Genomic DNA, 19,702 nt, shown 5'->3' with positions numbered 1-19,702 from the left:
GTCGGGGGTATCATCCTGTAAAAAAAACCAAACGCACCGTGATGAATCCTGATATCGACTAGAGAGAGAGAGAGAGAGGGGGGGGTTAAACGGCAGGAGACAGACTCAATCAGATTAACCGCTTTATTGTTCTGCAGCGATGAAATGACATGACAATCATTTGTCTCTCGGGGGGGGGGGGGGCTCTTTACGATCTGTCTGCGGCGTAATCTTTTCTGACATTTGATTTATTCTCTCCGACGTCGTTACTGATAAAAGGCTGCTTTTGGACGATGGGGGGGGGACGCGTCGTCGCGGGATCCCTCCCGTGTGACAACATGAGGATTAGGGGCCTCTCTCCTGCACTCAGCAGCCCGTGCCGCCTGTCTGCCGCGCGCCGCGTTGTTGACTTGAAGTCCGTTTGGATCAAAGTGTCAGATCAAAGTGTCAGATCAAAGTGTCAGATCAAAGTGTCAGAGCGACGATGCTCCTATCATTATCTCAGTGATGATCAGCAGTCAATATGGAGTGAGAGAGGGGTGAGATGTAAGAGTGCTGTGTGTGTGTGTGTGTGTGTGTGTGTGTGTGTGTGTGTGTGTGTGTGTGTGTGTGTGTGTGTGTGTTAGAGAATGGAATTTGACAATATGATAATTATAACAGCTTAGATAAACCAAATGAATGAAACCAGGAGCCAGGAACTGTATTATAGAAGTATATTAAAAACCATACATTCTCCTATACACTGTGTTATAGGAGAGACTGAATCTCAATGTACACATTCTGATAGGTCATACAGAGTCCAAATATTCAGCGGCGATGTCACAATTTGACATACGCTTTATAGGCAAAGGAAGGCAGAGAGAAACGGAGAGAGGAGGGGAGAGGAATGTGTGCGCGTCGTGCAGTCCTGACTAGAGCTGGGTATTGGTTCAAATTTCAAGATCGATTCGATTCCGATTCACAAGGTTGCGAATCGATTAATTTCGATTCGATTCGATTCGATTCGATTCGATTCGATTCGATTCCGATTCGATCGATTTCAATATGTTTCAAAATGTTTTTTGATCTGTACCCTGAATTACATGTCCAGTTATGTAACACAGGGGTTCCCAACCAGCCAAGTAGATACACGGGGGAAAAAAGTTGCAGACCTGTTGTCAATTTTAATGGTTTTAGTTACACATATATTTACTCACCAGGTGGTGACAAAGGGTAAATAACAGCCTTTTCATCTGTCAATAAAGACACTTTCACAATTATGCACATTTATTTGATTTCAGCCTATATAATTTCTAAAAGTAGATATTAATGATCAAACATTTCCATTCATGTAGCCTACAGTATTTATGTTTTTGTTTCAACTACAAAGATAAATAAACGTCAACTTGAAACTATGTTTCAACTACCACACACAGCATAATATTTTAGCCTGTTTATTAAAAAAAAAAAAAAAAAAAAAATTAATAAAAAAAATCGATCTCTGGACATATGAATCGATAATCGAGGATTAAAATGAAAATCGATTAAAAATCGGAGAATCGATTTTTTTGAACCCAGCCCTAGTCCTGACTGAGAGACTGTTATCAATTGTTATGGTACACGACGCACTGACCAAGGTCTCAGCAAAAGGAGAAGTCCTCTGCCATGGGTGAATCTATATGTGTGAAATGTCATGTCATGGTAACTCATAGCATCAATTATGCGTATGCAATTATTAGGCAACTATTAGCTTATTGAATAGGAAATGGCATGGAACTTATATTTTCTCCAACTGTGTGTGTGTGTGTGTGTGTGTGTGTGTGTCTGTGTGTCTGTGTGTGTGTGTGTGTGTGTGTGTGTGTGTGTCTGTGTGTGTGTGCGCCAGTTTCTCAGTCGGGCATGGTGTGTGAAGCCTCTGAAGATTTGTGTAAAACACTGTTGCCGTTTCATCTTCTCATCAGTCTGCAGCTTAGTGCTGATAGTCTATTTTGATTGTGTTGATGAGGCATTATCAAGCTTTTGCACACAGTGAATGATACACTCTGACAAGGGGGGGGGGGATTAAATCTCAAAGAAAGTCTGATGCGGCGCATTTAGTCTGTCTTCTTGATGGAATAAATAGGCACCGCAAATAATCACGTTGACAGCCAGGTTCCAATTCTTAATGAGTGAATCTCCAGCGGAGTTTCAACATTATGACGGTCGACTATAAAAAGGTAAAACAATGGTTGTGAGATTTCAAGAGTCATCGTACGAAAGCGGGGTAGTACACATTTTGTTTTGTAGGTTACACACCCGCACTTTAAGAAAAAGGAGCCTCGCTGGCGCTGCCAAGTTTGGATTCTATAACCTCAGCATGTGTCATCATATAAAGCCAGCACACCTCGTGCTCATGCGTTGTTGCTAGCACCTACCTGTAGACCAGTGAATCATCATAGGTGCCATTGTATTGGATCTGGAACATGCGGATTCCAGGGATGCTCCTCTGGAAGTTGAACTTGACCAGGGCCGAGGTAGAGGTGGCCTCGGCGATCACCACTTTCTTCTCCTGGCTGGTCTTTGCGTTCCCCAGGGGCACGCCTCCTCCCGCCTCCGCCCCCGTCTTGGTCACCGTGGCGATGTCGGAGGACCCCGGGTCGGGCTCTTGCTCGACGATGGTGTTGTTGGTGATGTAGGGGAGCTTAGCGATGAGCAGCTCCATCGTCTGCTGGGCTTCGCCGGCCGGGTTGGAGGCCACGCAGGTGAAGGTTCCTGGAACAGGAACCCAGAAGATTATCGTCCTCCCTGATGATATTCAGCATTATGATAACACAGAGTAGAACTACTACAGGCCACACACACATCTATTAAAGACACAATGAAATGGCATTTTGAGAACATCTTGCTTGTATTTCCTGTTGAAACAGCGTGTTGGGGAGCGGGACATAACATGGAGAAGGATCAATCAAAAGTGCTTGGTGGAGTAAACCAATGGGATAGCAGTATCCGTCAGGAAGAGAAAGACAGTTTTACTGTATATGATGGGGGGGGGGGGGGGGGGATCTGTGATCTTATTTGTTGATTTTTAGTTTTCCACAATGGGAAAGCAATGGGTTTTTTGATATAAAAATCAGAGAAAATAAAAACTTGATCATTTTCACTTGATAATCTTGATGATCTTTGGTATGTATTGTAAATGGGTGTATATAATGACATGGAAAATCAACAAGGTAAAAAAGAAAGAAAGGAAGAATGTAATTTTTCATTTCATTGTGACTTTAACCAGTGTGTCAGCAGTCTCCACACTTCCACACTCCAAACTTCATTAACCGATGTAGACAAATACTTTGGTCCTACGGGCCACTGGTGGACCCGAGCAAACAAGTCATTTCATTCAGTCAACAACACGAGCAGCACACAGCCGCTGGGTGTAAACAGACCCGAGTCCTTCACAGTGCTGATGAGGATGTCAAGCGTGCCGTCGCTGTGGACCACGGCCCTGGACGAGTTGGACATCAGGCGCCCGTCGGGGGCGATCCAGTGGATGATGGGGTCCGGGTCGCCCCGGGCCTTACAGCGCAGGGTCACACTCTGACCCTCCAGCGCCCGGAGCTCCTGAGGCAAAGCAAAGGGAACAACAGTTGGAGCTGGGACGTCTTGTCTATTTGACAAAATACAGGAGCACCGATTGGGGAAATGCACTGAATCTAGTCTACTCCTGCTCAACTGTTGAAGTTGAGACAGCCTAAGTGAGTGAGATACCTTAATTAATGATGATCGATATTTCTAAATTGTTGCATTTTAAAGCTCGAGTGTCTGATATGAGAATATCATCGGCTATTCATCTTCATCAAGATAACACGAAATTACCATGCGTGTGAAGTCAAGTAATGAGAGTAATTTTCGAGCGTATATGCAACAGTCTTAGTCAAGATTTAGTTTCACTGCAATTATCCGAAAGGAGTCTAATGAATGTAAACGAGGATATATAGCTGTGATTATTTAGAAAGGATTCGCAGTCAAATGGTTTTGTTTGCAAAGCATAACAAGTGCCGCAGAAGATCCATTATAAACCTAAATGGCTATTACTCTGATAACTGAAAATCCATGAAAAAGAGCTCCTCCAAACAAACTCAGCGCCACAATTTGATTACATTACTAAAGTAAACCCTGCATGATATATCGTATTTGAAACAATATTTGGTTAGCCCCACAAGCCAGCTTTGAGGCAGATATTTGATTCTGTTAATCCACAACGGCATTTTGTGCTTTCTGTGCGCATCACATTGAATATAAGCCAGATGAGCCTTGCAATATATATATTTTTTACTAGCAGCCAGCATTATATCTCGCAGTGCAGTTATACCGATATACAGTTATTATACCTGGGAGTGCCTGGTGATGAGAGGAGGCTCACATAGGAACTCCTCCTCCGAAACGGTCCAGAAGTAGCGTCCGGCGAGGTGTTGGGGTGTAGCGCAGGTCTCCAGATCGTCCTCCCTCCTCAGCCTCCTCAGCCACAGCAGCTCACAGTTGCACCTGAGCGGGTTTCCCCCGAAGCTCAGGGCGAACGAGGTGGGGCCCATGATCCCCGACGTGGCCAGGACCCCCGCCCGCTGGAACACGGGGTCGGGAGGAAGCTTCTGGAGCTTGTTGGAGGTCACGTCCAGCCTCTTCAGCTTCTGCAGCCCGGCGAAGGTGCCCTCTGGGATGTAGCTGAGCATGTTGTGGTCCATGTTGAGGGTGTGGAGGCTGGACATCCTCTGGATGGCCACCCACGGGGCGCTCTCCAAGTTGTTGTAGGACAGGTCCAGCTCCTCCAGGGCGGTGAGGTCGTTGAAGGCCCCGATGTGGATGTTGATCAGCTGGTTGTTGTTGAGGATGAGGTGGTGCAGCTTGGACATGCCGCTGAAGGTGTCGTTGGTGATGCGGGTCAGCCGGTTGCTGTCGAGGTGAAGGGCGCGCAGGTTCTCCAGGTCTTTGAAGGCGTAGGGCACGATGGAGCCGATGGTGTTCCGCGACAGGGTCAGGTCCACCAGCTTGGTCATGTTGGCAAAGTCTCTGCGTTTGACGCTGGTGACAAAGTTGTCGCCCAGACGCATCTCCACCGTGTGCCTGTCGATGTTCGGCGGCACGAAAAGCAGACCCTTTTTGTCGCACAGGGTCGCCAGGTTGGGGTTAAGCATCTGGCAGACGCAGCGCTTGGGGCAGACCTGAACTTTGTGGGCCTTCACAGCCATGCCGAGGACTATCAGATACACCAGGAGACACTCCATTTGGCTTTCCTGTCAGGTTAACACACCTAAACGAGAGAGAGAGAGAGAGAGAGAGAGAGAAGATGAGAGAGATAGTTGCTATTTATGAAACAGCTTTGAAATGCAGATGACGTGATTGATTGTAATTCGTGTAACCTCTATCACACCTGCACTGAGAAGCCCCCCTCCTAAAACGGTGCTGGGGGGGGGGGGGGGGGGCGGATTCTACTCTGTAAAGCGAAGATGTCAGCTTTCCGCACTCGATTCTTATTTTTAGATTCTTATTGACAACTCAGAGCTGCGATTTGCAGAGAATCCGAGCAGAGCGGGGAGCTATAAACAAGTCCATGCTCGAACAAACCCACAGCGGCTGTTCAATTAGACTAGAGATTGAAATAATTGTTCACCTGCAGATTTCTGAACAACACTGCGGATCTCTGCCGATCCTCCTTTTTGATATGATAATAATGCAAGTGTGCTTTCATGTTTTGTGTGCAGAGGGATGAAAGTCTAGACCGGTCCGGGCCGATCCAGCGCCTCATCAGAATTAGACCGATGTGATGTCTCCCCCGGATCACATCGCCACACAACGGGAAGGGAATGATGAGGCCCAGTGCCTCCGTGAGGATGTGCTATGCCTCGCTATTGATTTCCTCTCGGCTCTCTCTGCCGCTGCTCTTACTTATGACACAGCTGAGATGGGGGGATAAGGAGGGATCCATTTGATGAATCCGGAGACCTTGTCAGGGATATAGCATAATACAGCATGTCGTAAAACTAAGGATGTGCAGAGCTCCGAGCACAAACTGTGCAGCAAGTATACGACACGGTAAAGCCGATTCGCCGCCACATTAGCCCCCGATTATATCCGAGACTAAATGTATTGTCATTTTTGATTCGACATGCAATATTCATCCCTCCGGGTGTCCCGTTGCCGCGCGGCAGGAAAGTCACACCGATCCAATCAAACGAGAGAGAACCAGATGCAAACCCCACACACACGGCCGTAGTGAAGATACAAAGGCTACTCGTTAAATACAGAACAGAAGGGCTGACTTATGATTATGGCTTTTTCTGCGGTCTGGCCGGTAATGCCCCCTCATCGCCGGCGTTTGGTCTTGGGAGGGTGTGCGTAATAAAGGTCTTGTCTCAGCAAAGGGTCCAGTCGCCCGAGTTACTTTGTGCTTCTAAAGGCCTCTGCTGCACCGGAGCCGTGACATCGAAACTCGCAGTATAATAATAACGCTGACCTGTCGGAGACTCCGACTCCGACGAAAATGTCAACGAGTGAAGAAGAATACCTCAGATAAGATGTGAGCGACGCGCTGCGGCGTGGGAGTTATGTAACCTGTTTTTCATGTTAAAAAGGCAGTGATGCCTGCTGGCATCCACTGACAACAGTTACATTGTCACAGCTGTATAAAATGTATCACCATCGTTACATTGTCACAGCTGTATAAAATGTATCATGGCCAGTGTTGGGGGTACTCATTACAAAAGTAACATATTACATGTAATATATTACTTTTAGCAGTAACTCAGTAATATAACTTATTACTTATAGGATTTCGGTAATATTATACCAGTTACTTTCTCAAGTAACTCAAGTTACAAATTGAGTTACATTTTATTAAATCAAAGCACATATTTAAAAAAGATACAATCATTTCCTAATCAAACTGTGTGGTTTCATCTAAATAACCACTACAGATGACAATAACAAAGGAAAAGAATAACATTTAGAATGTTGGATTGTTTACACCGACTTCAAGGCGGTTGAAATTATTTTTCAGGATGGTTCCGGGGCAGCGATGTCATTCTGTTGCTGCTGTTGTTTTGGTAAAAGTAATGCAAAAGTAGTGTAATAAGTAATGAGTTACTCTACACAGAAAGTAATATTGTAAAGTAACTTATTACTTTCAACTGAAAGTAACTAGTAATATGTAGTATATTACATTTTGAAAGTAACTTGCCCAACACTGATCATGGCAGTTACATTGTCACAGCTGTATAAAATGTATCACGGCAGTTACATTGTCACAGCTGTATAAAATGTATCACAACAGTTACATTGTCACAGCTGTATAAAATGTATCACGGCAGTTACATTGTCACAGCTGTATAAAATGTATCAAAGCAGTTACATTGTCACAGCTGTATAATATAAAATGTATCACAGCAGTTACATTGTCACAGCTGTATAAAATGTATCACAACAGATACATTCTCACAGCTGTATAAAATGTATCAAAGCAGTTACATTGTCACAGCTGTATAAAATGTATCACGGCAGTTACATTGTCACAGCTGTATAAAATGTATCAAAGCAGTTACATTGTCACAGCTGTATAAAATGTATCACAACAGTTACATTGTCACAGCTGTATAAAATGTATCACGGCAGTTACATTGTCACAGCTGTATAAAATGTATCACGGCAGTTACATTGTCACAGCTGTATAAAATGTATCACGGCAGTTACATTGTCACAGCTGTATAAAATGTATCACGGCAGTTACATTGTCACAGCTGTATAAAATGTATCAAAGCAGTTACATTGTCACAGCTGTATAAAATGTATCACAGCAGTTACATTGTCACAGCTGTATAAAATGTATCACAACAGTTACATTGCCACAGCTGTATAAAATGTATCACAACAGTTACATTGCCACAGCTGTATAAAATGTATTACAGCAGTTACATTATCACAGCTGTATAAAATGTATCACGGCAGTTACATTGTCACAGCTGTATAAAATGTATCACAACAGTTACATTGTCACAGCTGTATAAAATGTATCACAACAGTTACATTGTCACAGCTGTATACAATGTATCACAACAGTTACATTGTCACAGCTGTATAAAATGTATCATGGCAGTTACATTGTCACAGCTGTATAAAATGTATCACAGCAGTTACATTGTCACAGCTGTATAAAATGTATCACAACAGTTACATTGTCACAGCTGTATACAATGTATCACAACAGTTACATTGTCACAGCTGTATAAAATGTATCACAACAGTTACATTGTCACAGCTGTATAAAATGTATCATGGCCTGACAAGCGGGCAGAAAAGAGGTCACGTTAAAGTGGCCCTTAATAGCAAAGGGAGGGAAGATATGATTTGGGAGCGCACAGTAGCTGTGACATTTTCCATGAATACTGCTGATCAAGCGGCCATACATCAATGTCTTTCCTGACCCATTTTTACAGTACGAGGGACATCTTCACCCCCGTTACCAAGTAGGCCTGGGAATCACCAGATGCCCCCACGATACGATATCATCACGATACTTCATTCACGATACGATGGTATTGCGATTATGCTAGTATTGCGATATATCGAGTATTCCGATATTCCAGATATATTGCGATTTATTACCTTTTTTCAACTGCAAATTGTGTCGGCAAAGGAAAACACTAAAGCCCAATTTATGCTTTCGTCTGCCGACACTTTTGAAACGGTCGCCGACAGAAATGAGGACTTGAGTCGACACTTTCAAGTGTCGGCGAGCAGCGCCTGCTACCTGGTGAAATGTCTAGTGTCGCCGACTACGTCGTAGTATCGCGCAAGTCTGATTGGCTACCCCGCTTGACTTCCTTGTTTTGGTTGGGGTCCACCCGCTAGTTTTCGCACGATTGAAATGAATGAACGTGTCCCCGCTATTTTTATCAGCCTGTCCTTGATGTATGACTTCGTGAAAATCGCAAAGAACGTTGTGACCAATTTCCCAGAGAACGAGGAGGTGAGTTGCGTGGTCGTGTGCCGTTTATATGCGGATGCAGCCAAGTACGTTACATCTTGCCTCCGAGGTGGTTTCACTGTGCATTTCGTTCCCTCTCTTCTCTTGGCTGTCTGCAGCTGCTTATAGCCTTCGAGTGTCACGTGACCGTTGAACCGAGGCGAACGTCCTCTGAAGTATAAATGCAACACCATGAGCGACACTTTCTTTTTCGTCTGCGACCATGTGCTGAGCGACACTTTATAATAAGTGTAAATTAAGCTTTAGTCGACATCTGTTTTATCTAATGAGATCAAGTTTCCACGCTGTTCATCTCACTTCAATCATTTCTATTGCAGCAAAATGAGATTGTCAAGCAGACAGACTGACCAACACTGTCATAAACGTTGTCTGTACTTGACAATTTGGATAATGAAATATTGCGATACTTCGCATTCAATACGATACGATATATTGCCACACAAAATATCGCGATACTATGCTGTACCGATCCCCCCCACCCCCCACCCCTATTACCAAGTCACACGGGTGCACTCCCTCAGGCTTCTGGTGTGGCATTTTAGTCAGGGAGTCGGCAGCACAGAGATCAGCTCAGTGCGTGACGCTGCTGAGAAATGGACTGTTGAGTAAATGGTTAAACGCTGTTATGGCTCTGCTTCAAGATGGCAGATGACTTCTGCATCGTGCAACACACCGCCTGGCTACGGCTTGTGATGTGCAGGCACCCATTTGGAAGGGGAGACTGTATCCAGGCGTGTGTGTGTGTGTGTGTGTGTGTGTGTGTGTGCGTGTTCCTGTTTGTGTGAATGTGTGCGTGTTCCTGTTTGTGTGAATGTGTGCCACCCATCCACCCTCTGCTCTGCGCTGAGTGGCGCGGCCCTTCTGGGTGTGCAACGAGGCGGAGAGAGGACCTGCTACTTCCCGACTAGAATGGGCGCCGAGGAGGAGGACGCGATATTGATTCACTCGGCGGAGATGGGTCTCTCTTTTTTTTTTTTCCACCGGTGAAAACTCAGCCAAACGTGAAGAGAACGCTCGCGACGGGTAATCCGTGCGAAATTCGTTTTAGCGAGGACAAAGGGACAGCCCCCGTCGCCGCCGCCGCCGCCGCCGAGAGGAAGGATCCGTTGCCGTCTGTCTGCCTCATTTGCATTTAATTACGGGGCGTTGCACAGAGATTTGCATAGCGGGGTCACACTCATCAAGTGCATGAACAAATAACTCGACGATCAATCAATGGATTCATCAATCACACACTTCATCTTTCAAATGTCACGCCCTCGGAGAATCCTCCTCCTACAGGGTGGGCCGTTCATTAGGGCGAGGCGACGTGGGAGGGGCCACAAATGGGAGGGCCACAAATAAACAAAAAAAAAGCAGATAATCTATAGACGCTTTGAGGATAATCTCCTTCTTAGCCATCAAATGATCCCTTTACTACCATACCTCTGAGGAGGTCTTTTCTCTCTCCGAGCACAGAGTGACAGCACACACCCACACACACACACACACACACACACACACACACACACACACACACACACACACACGCACACACACGCACACACAGACACACACACACACACACACACACACACACACACACCAGTGGGTGGAATTACGCCTAATAGAGGCACCTCACTCAATACAAAACAACCCCCAGCTATGGAGACAGACATCCATGAGCAGCAGCAGCAGCAGTGTACTTGTCGGAGATATCCATGCTTTCCCCGGGGCGGCATTCGCCAAGAAAAAGCCTTATGCAGCATGCTGTGTGCCAGTCAGGCCGGTGAGGTAAAGCCTTGTGCAGCATGCTGTGTGCCAGTCAGGCCAGTGAGGTAAAGCCTTGTGCAGCATGCTGCGTGCCAGTCAGGCCAGTGAGGTAAAGCCTTGTGCAGCATGCTGCGTGCCAGTCAGGCCGGTGAGGTAAAGCCTTGTGCAGCATGCTGCGTGCCAGTCAGGCCGGTGAGGTAAAGCCTTGTGCAGCATGCTGCGTGCCAGTCAGGCCGGTGAGGTAAAGCCTTGTGCAGCATGCTGTGTGCCAGTCAGGCCAGTGAGGTAAAGCCTTGTGCAGCATGCTGCGTGCCAGTCAGGCCAGTGAGGTAAAGCCTTGTGCAGCATGCTGCGTGCCAGTCAGGCCGGTGAGGTAAAGCCTTGTGCAGCATGCTGCGTGCCAGTCAGGCCAGTGAGGTAAAGCCTTGTGCAGCATGCTGCGTGCCAGTCAGGCCAGTGAGGTAAAGCCTTGTGCAGCATGCTGCGTGCCAGTCAGGCCCGGTGAGGTAGCCTCATGCAGCATGCTGCGTGCCAGTCAGGCCGGTAAGGTAGCCTCATGCAGCATGCTGTGTGCCAGTCAGGCCGGTGAGGTAAAGCCTTATGCAGCATGCTGCATGCCAGTCAGGCCCGGTGAGGTAGCCTCATGCTGCGTGCCAGTCAGGCCAGTGATGTAAAGCCTTGTGCAGCATGCTGTGTGCCAGTCAGGCCAGTGAGGTAAAGCCATGTGCAGCATGCTGTGTGCCAGTCAGGCCAGTGAGGTAAAGCCATGTGCAGCATGCTGTGTGCCAGTCAGGCCAGTGAGGTAAAGCCTTGTGCAGCATGCTGTGTGCCAGTCAGGCCAGTGAGGTAAAGCCTTGTGCAGCATGCTGCGTGCCAGTCAGGCCAGTGATGTAAAGCCTTGTGCAGTATGCTGCGTGCCAGTCAGGCCAGTGAGGTAAAGCCATGTGCAGTATGCTGTGTGCCAGTCAGGCCAGTGAGGTAAAGCCATGTGCAGCATGCTGTGTGCCAGTCAGGCCAGTGAGGTAAAGCCATGTGCAGCATGCTGTGTGCCAGTCAGGCCAGTGAGGTAAAGCCTTGTGCAGCATGCTGCGTGCCAGTCAGGCCAGTGATGTAAAGCCTTGTGCAGCATGCTGCGTGCCAGTCAGGCCAGTGATGTAAAGCCTTGTGCAGCATGCTGTGTGCCAGTCAGGCCGGTGAGGTAAAGCCTTGTGCAGCATGCTGTGTGCCAGTCAGGCCAGTGATGTAAAGCCTTGTGCAGCATGCTGCGTGCCAGTCAGGCCAGTGATGTAAAGCCTTGTGCAGCATGCTGTGTGCCAGTCAGGCCGGTGAGGTAAAGCCTTGTGCAGCATGCTGTGTGCCAGTCAGGCCGGTGAGGTAAAGCCTTGTGCAGCATGCTGTGTGCCAGTCAGGCCAGTGATGTAAAGCCTTGTGCAGCATGCTGTGTGCCAGTCAGGCCGGTGAGGTAAAGCCTTGTGCAGCATGCTGTGTGCCAGTCAGGCCGGTGATGTAAAGCCTTGTGCAGCATGCTGTGTGCCAGTCAGGCCAGTGAGGTAAAGCCTTGTGCAGCATGCTGTGTGCCAGTCAGGCCAGTGAGGTAAAGCCTTGTGCAGCATGCTGTGTGCCAGTCAGGCCAGTGATGTAAAGCCTTGTGCAGTATGCTGCGTGCCAGTCAGGCCGGTGAGGTAAAGCCTTGTGCAGCATGCTACGTGCCAGTCAGGCCAGTGAGGTAAAGCCATGTGCAGCATGCTGCATGCCAGTCAGGCCCAGTGAGGTAGCCTCATGCAGCATGCTGTGTGCCAGTCAGGCCCGGTGAGGTAAAGCCTCATGCAGCATGCTGCGTGCCAGTCAGGCCCGGTAAGGTAGCCTCATGCAGCATGCTGCGTGCCAGTCAGGTCCGGTGAGGTAAAGACTTGTGCAGCATGTTGCATGCCAGTCAGGCCCGGTGAGGTAGCCTCATGCAGCATGCTGCGTGCCAGTCAGGCCCGGTGAGGTAGTCTCATGCAGCATGCTGCGTGCCAGTCAGGCCCGGCGAGGTAAAGCCTCATGCAGCATGCTGCGTGCCAGTCAGGCCCGGTGAGGTAGCCTCATGCAGCATGATGTGTGCCAGTCAGGCCCGGTGAGGTAAAGCCTCATGCAGCATGTCGTGTGCCAGTCAGGCCCGGTGAGGTAAAGCCTCATGCAGCATGATGTGTACCAGTCAGGCCCGGTGAGGTAAAGCCTCATGCAGCATGCTGCGTGCCAGTCAGGCCCGGTGAGGTCATGGGGGAGATGTTTTCAGATGGTCCAACTTATGTTGGAGCTCATGTGAGAAAGCCTCTGCAATCCACGTTTGGGCAGGAGAATCAGTGAACGCAGCACTGAGAGGGGACTCTAATGAGGCAGATTGTGCTTGGTATGTCTCCCTCCCTTCATGCAGGCCAGCGTAATGGCACGCTGCAGCATCTCACCTGGGCTACAGAGAAGAAAGCAGCTGGACTATCTGCCACTGCTTTGTTGTGTCAAGGAGGTAGTGTGATGCCGCAACATGAAGATATAAAAGCATATCGACGAAACGGTGAAAAGGGCTACTCAGCCAGGCCCACTTTGGAGACCGAATGGAGCTGCTGCATCTGCTGAAGTGGATCAAATTTTGACTGAGCTGGTAAAAATATCTGTCTGATAAATGCTCTCGTAGCCCAAGTCCAAACACCCTGAGCAAACGGTGATGCTGTTACGGGCCATAACGGACACATCTGTGTTTGTGACGACGGGTAACGCTGAGTGTGTTGAGAGTGTGTTGTGACACCCTTTTCCTACAGAGCGTGCCAAATTCCCCTGCTGCCAACGTTAGAATGCGATAGCTCTTGGGTGACAGCCTTGATACCATGGCAACGCAGGGAAACGTCAGTTTGGGGGGTGAGATGTAATCAGTGGCTCATTTTCGGATCACCTAATAATAATAATGACAAGAAAGATTGTTCTCTTGAGGGAAATATTTTTGTTGACAATTTTGTTTTTTTGGGTCATGGCAGATGTTTTACTTGGGGGGGCCGCCGCAGACTCACGCTCTTTATGACACCTACTTATCTCGGTAGCGACGAGAGGGGGGAAAAGGAGAGATTGTATACTCAGCTAATTCAGTATTGGATCCAGCCGCCCAGCCTTGCACATAAAGGAGCAAGATGGGGCCGGATGGACCTCTGATGTAGTTTAATTTATTTTCCTGTTCCAGCCAGACAAATGTTTGTGTGATTGTGTGTGTGTGTGTGCGCACGTGTGTGTGTGTGTGTGTGTGTGCGTGTGTGTGTGTGTGATTGTGTGTGTGTGTGTGTGTGTGTGTGTGTGTGCGTGTGTGTGTGTGTGTGTGTGTGTGTGTGTGTGTGTGTGCGCATGTGTGTGTGTGTGTGTGTGTGTGTGTGTGTGTGTGTGTGTGTGTGTGTGTGCATGTGTGTGTGTACGCGCGTGCGTGCGTGCGTGTGTCAGGGGATCGCATACTAAGCAGACCCACTGCATCAATCGAAGTGCTGTTCATCAGCATTTACATCTCCCCCTTGTAATTCCAGGCCTTCACACGGCATCAGAGGAAATCGGTGCCACCTTGATCGGCTAGCTAGGCTTCCGTGACTATAGAGCGCGGCTTCCCATTGGTTCCGAGTTAACGACAACGAACACGGAAAAAAACACCATCCGGATTTGGGATGCTGCCGTCGTATTGAGCTGGGAGACTGATCCGACCAAATTGAAATGCTGTACATTGACTTTACACTTCTTGAGTTTCCCACAGCAGCGCAGGCCCCCCCGAAGTGAAGGGCTTACGACCCTGGGATTTTCTTCCTGAAAGAGCAATGCACAATCCTTAAGGAGCACCGACCTTTGGAATACCAATATGACCTCGAGTGAATGTTCTCCAAACTTGGCCCACAAGTCCGGTATATAGAATTTCAATTCTGTCAATGACTGCGATTGTACACGGTGCACTGTCTTCATATCAGGATCAGCAACCATAAGAAAGAGCAGAATCCAGAGTCGACCTCTCTCGGTGAAAAAATCATGTTCTATTAAAGGCTCTCGTTCACGATGACTAAATGTGGGGGTACAAAGGATATAGCCAGAATTAAATCTATGACAGTTCACCCACTCGTTTTCTACCTCAGACAGCAACAAAATTGCTAAATATGCTCTCTCCTTATTGTGTTGTGTAATCAAAAAAAAAGCTGCTCACACACCTGTCACAGTCACACACACACACACACACACACACACACACACACACACACACACACACACACACACACACACACACACACACACACACACACACACACACACACACACACACACACCATGTGTGTATGTGCCAGGCCAGCTGTGTGTGCATGCAGTTTGTGAATATGGCTGCACTAAAGGCCTGCATGTGAATTTATTTTCTTATCTTCTTGTCTGTTCTTTGGGGAGGAGCAAAATTTGGGTCAATCAGTACAGAGCCGTCTGCACAAAGGCTCAAAAAGCCTTGCTGTAGCTAGGAGCATATAGGCTACCATATATCACTTATTTTCCATCAGTGAAAGATAGCGGCGCAGGCTACATATCATCGAGTGTATTAACATAGCAGTATAAGAGGCAAATAGAGGCATAAAATGAGGCGTGGGCCAGTGGTCTAGCAGTTACAATAGTGCCTCAGGCACTCATGAATAATAAGATTTGTGATAAATAACATTCGACATTAAGCATTCAACAAGATCAGTATATCATTAATAAATCTCCTGGACAATAATTCCTCTTGTCTAGCATCAGTCACCTGGCACTATAGTATATTCCCCTGCCTATAGCCTACTAGTCATTAATTTTCTTACTTGTCCTGATTGACTTTATCACACCAAGTGAATGATGACGTGTGATTTGCATATCAGCCGCGGTTTAACCGTGCAGAGCACACACCTACAGCAGCAGATAGCCTATCAGCGGCCCCTCTTCTTAATTAGGCTGATAAAAGACATGATAAAAACACACAACTGAAATCAATCTCGCCCTGCGTGCATCCCGAGTGGACTGGGGGGTAGTGGGCGCATTAAGGCATGATACAGTTTCACCTGTAGGGGGAAAAAAAACACACAACACGCAGCCAAGTGGATACTAAAAATAAAATCTGCTATCTGACCGCGTTCCTTACTAGCAAATGAGGATTTTGTTGACCTTGCGGAACAGGTCCTGGGTGGGTTACAGCCACACGCATAATAACCACTGACTGTCATAAGGGCGCTACTCCACCTTTTTTAGATGGGCTGGGAGAAGAAGTAGGCTACTCCAAAACAGTAGGCTATATTGCGCTTCTTGAAAGGCAGTTTCCCTAAAGAGTCTGTGAGCTATAGCTAATCCACACACCATTTGCAGCCTATATGTAATAATTTACCTTGCACATGGAACATCAACCCAGGTCAATGGAGGGTGGTTTGGAGCCCAGTGGGGCCACGGGCATACTGAAGGAGCTAATACAGGACCGACGGTGCCTCCTTGAGATAATTCAGGTGTCCCGAAGAAAACGCGCGTCTCGCCTCCTACATCAGCGGTGCGACGGCCTGTGAAATGATGCCCTTCAAGAAATCCATGAGCAACCCGATAATAAAGGACGACTCCCTTCCGATGCCCCCCGACCGGGGAATTCTCGCCGAAAAACAGGCTACACAGCCCCGCCGGCGTCGCCTATGTTAAAACCCCCAGAAAACGTCAACCTGGAGGGGTCCCAGCCGGTATGGCTTTGAGAGGCTGCAGCTGTGCGTCTACTGCGCATTCGCCTGCATGCACCTCTCCAGAAGAGAAAACGCCTTATTGTAGCCAGCCACACACAGCACAGCGGGCTGCCGAGGGACTGGTGTGGTGTGCGCTGCGCTCACTGTGTGCACTGCTGCTGCTCAATCCAGACAGATGTTCAGCATGGCTTTCACGAGGTTTCCTGACGACACGGGGCTCAGTGTGGAGTTAATCCAGATTGACTGAAAGGTTGCTGCCATATAAACCCCTCGTCTGCCCCCGGACTGCTGTCAGCGTCGCTCGCTCAGCGCCTGCCTGCCTGCCTGCCTGCCTGCCACAGAACCAGCTCCATTTCTGACCAGAGGTGCTGTGCGCGGAATGGTAATCTGCGCGCCCCGAGCGAGCTGCACAGAGACCATTTGTGTGCATAGACAGACAGATGCATTGCCTCCCAGCCTATCTCACAGGCAGGAATCATAATTTATTCATGTAGATTGAACTCGGCTGCACGAAAATGCAGTAGTAGGCCGCCTTTAATCCATAAGCGCAACATTCCCTCACTAAAATATAAAGTAGGACTGCAAGGTTAGTCGACCAGTAATAATTTAGATAGGCAGGAGCCAATCATAAAGAAAGTGCAAATGAAAGTGGTATTAGTTAGGCTACACTTTACAATTAGGGTACATTAATTAACGGTTAGTTCATGCTTAATACACTAACCCTTAATTGTTTAAGTACTCATCATCATCACTCACGGTGTTGTTCATGTTAACCAATTCATTAATTCATACATGATTTAGTTTAGGGTTAGCTAATGGTTATGGTTACCTAAGGGTTATTTATAGTTAATGCTTACGCATTAACCAACTGTTAATTAATGCACCTTTATTATAGAAATGTATATTAGCTATATCAGGCAATATCCAGTGTAGGCCTAAACTTCATACAGTATTAGATTATATTATCAGAAAACCAGAGAATCTACTGGCCGGTCTACACGCTTATGGTAAATCACTGTTTTTCAAGCTTGGTATAGCTACAGTATAGCTGAATATTTCTGCATGTATTACTATAGATTGTTGGCAAGAAAGTGCAGAGTTGGCTTAAATTGAAAGCTCCCTGTGGGTCTGGCATGGCACCCGAACCCTTCACTATCAGATGCACAGGGTCGTATGGCCTGTAGTGCAAGTTGGCAAGGTGCACACGAGGTCTATCTATTACAGCAGCACAGCGCAGTCTCCTTCTCAGAGGGGATAGTCGCACACACAGTGGTGTTTTATCCAGAACAATGGCCTGTGCTGCTCCAGGCCTCTCGGCTCTTTCAAATGGCTGTTCATTGTCATCCGGAGAATTACCCAGAGGAGCTCTACTCCAGATCAATAGCTCTATCCAGTTACAACTGACGCACTTCAGATCGATAGGAATAGCCTCATTGTAAGTGGTTTATGCGTTCATAGCGATCCAGAACTGGAATGACAAGAGCCCTCAAACAGATTTTCATCTGTAAACTGTGTCCGATGTGTAACAGTGACACTGCGTTGCCGTCAGTCTTTGTTACAGCAGGACTGGTGGTGATATCCAGTTTCCTCGTTAGACCACTACGAAACTATATAGGCTACTCAACCGTCCGCAGTGGCTAGTAGATTCAAATCTTCACTTGCCAATTATGTCTTGGTAGCTGAAGTAATTTTCATGCTAAGATATATGAAGATCATAGGTTGGCTACCTGCAAAAAACATCTAAGTAGAATAACTGAGTTTTACTAGCCACACCCAAAAGTCATGGATAGTGGCATGTGCTAATTCCAAGCCCCACATGTGACCTACACAGTAGGAAATGACTGACCTTGGGCTTTGCTGTACTCTTTTACTGTTGTGATTGACTTGTGGTTTTCACTGACGCCTGTCGTCCAGGAACTGCTGGTAGGTGAGTTTGTCTGCCTGCTCGCCCGTCTGGCTCTTTTCTTCCAGGAACAGCCTCATGCTGTCCTGTGGAGGGTCAGCGATGCCACGGCTCCACAGGGGCTCTGTGATCCCCAGTAGCTCACGCACGCGAGCAGAGATGACCTGCGGGGGCACACGGCAGGGTTGAGTCCTCTGATCTGATAACATATATATTATTTATCCAACCTTTCTTTAACCAGGTTAGTCCCGCATTGAGATGAAGAGCCTATTTTTGTCTGGGGAGACCTGGCCAAGAGCATCATGGTGAGAAACAAAACAAAAAAGTTGCAGATCAACAACAACAATTATGCTAAAGTCACATAAAAGGCAGAAATTTTTTCACAAGTGCTCCAAAAGGCAACAGTCTTTCGAAAACCGTAGATACTGGTTTATTAATAGGGCCACATCTATTTTAATCCTTCATAAAGCAAAGGCAACTCCTTGTTGAGTCAATCTGTCTCGGGAGTTCATTGTCAGTTTAAAGTCACCAAGAGAGAACAGTTCTTAAACTTTATTCTTACGATTCTTACTTAGATTTTATGCTTGGTTTTACAGTGAGCTCCATAAAGAGTGAGCAGAGTACATAAATGCGCCTTTGGCTCAATTAGCTCTGACCTGAGGGAGGGATTTCAAAAACAATCCATTGCATGCAATTGATCTATCTGGTGTTAATTGGCAATAATGATGATGCAGTTCCAAATGCAAACTTTATGTCACACATGCAACTGAGCTGGCACCAACTAGCTCTAGCCCCAACAAGCTATACTTGAGCTTTGAGGTCCAATATAACAGCACGGTTTGGTAATTAAATGGCACATAGAGATGAAAGAGATGAGCTATGCACTGTTGGCAGACAAAATGCTTGCATATAATGATCACAATTTCTGACACTCTGAAACTTACAACGAAAAAGAGTTTCTCTTTCTTCTTACCTGCATATCTTTAAAATCTGTAATCCCTAGTCTTGGAAGGTAGACACAATTCACATAAATTAGCTTTCTTCCAGTGATGAGGTTCTCCGTGAAGCATGCCTGCAATGTAAAGGGAGAGAACTGAAATACTGACAGATTGATGGACACTAAATAACCGGCGGCATAGGCTAGTTTGTATTATCTCAGTTTTAGTCAGGTGAATTCAACTTACTTTATATTGTGGATATCCTATGGATTCAATCCACTCTGCAACATCATGGCAACTCCAGTATAGGAACTCCATGTGTGTATATGTTGCCATGGAAACTGTCACCATCGTCTTTGCTGTCACTGCCCGCATACGGTGTTCCGTGTTCGTTACATTGAGTAGCTAGCTAGAG

General features: G+C 47.0%; 1 protein-coding gene across 1 annotated transcript; it reads right to left on the bottom strand.

Moving 5' to 3' along the window:
- Nucleotides 1-2,368: 2,368 nt before the first annotated feature.
- lrfn5b (leucine rich repeat and fibronectin type III domain containing 5b) lies at nt 2,369-5,213 on the bottom strand (the record flags this gene model as incomplete). The annotated part of the gene is made up of 3 exons (XM_083643222.1): nt 2,369-2,709; nt 3,378-3,552; nt 4,323-5,213. 3 exons carry the CDS (start codon nt 5,211-5,213, stop codon nt 2,369-2,371), a joined length of 1,407 nt encoding a protein of 468 aa, XP_083499348.1.
- Nucleotides 5,214-19,702: the final 14,489 nt, after the last annotated feature.

The sequence above is a fragment of the Poromitra crassiceps genome (genome assembly GCF_964638095.1).
Source record: "Poromitra crassiceps genome assembly, chromosome: 9".
In the NCBI taxonomy this organism is placed as follows: domain Eukaryota; kingdom Metazoa; phylum Chordata; class Actinopteri; order Beryciformes; family Melamphaidae; genus Poromitra; species Poromitra crassiceps.
This window is presented reverse-complemented; position numbering and strand designations above follow the sequence as displayed.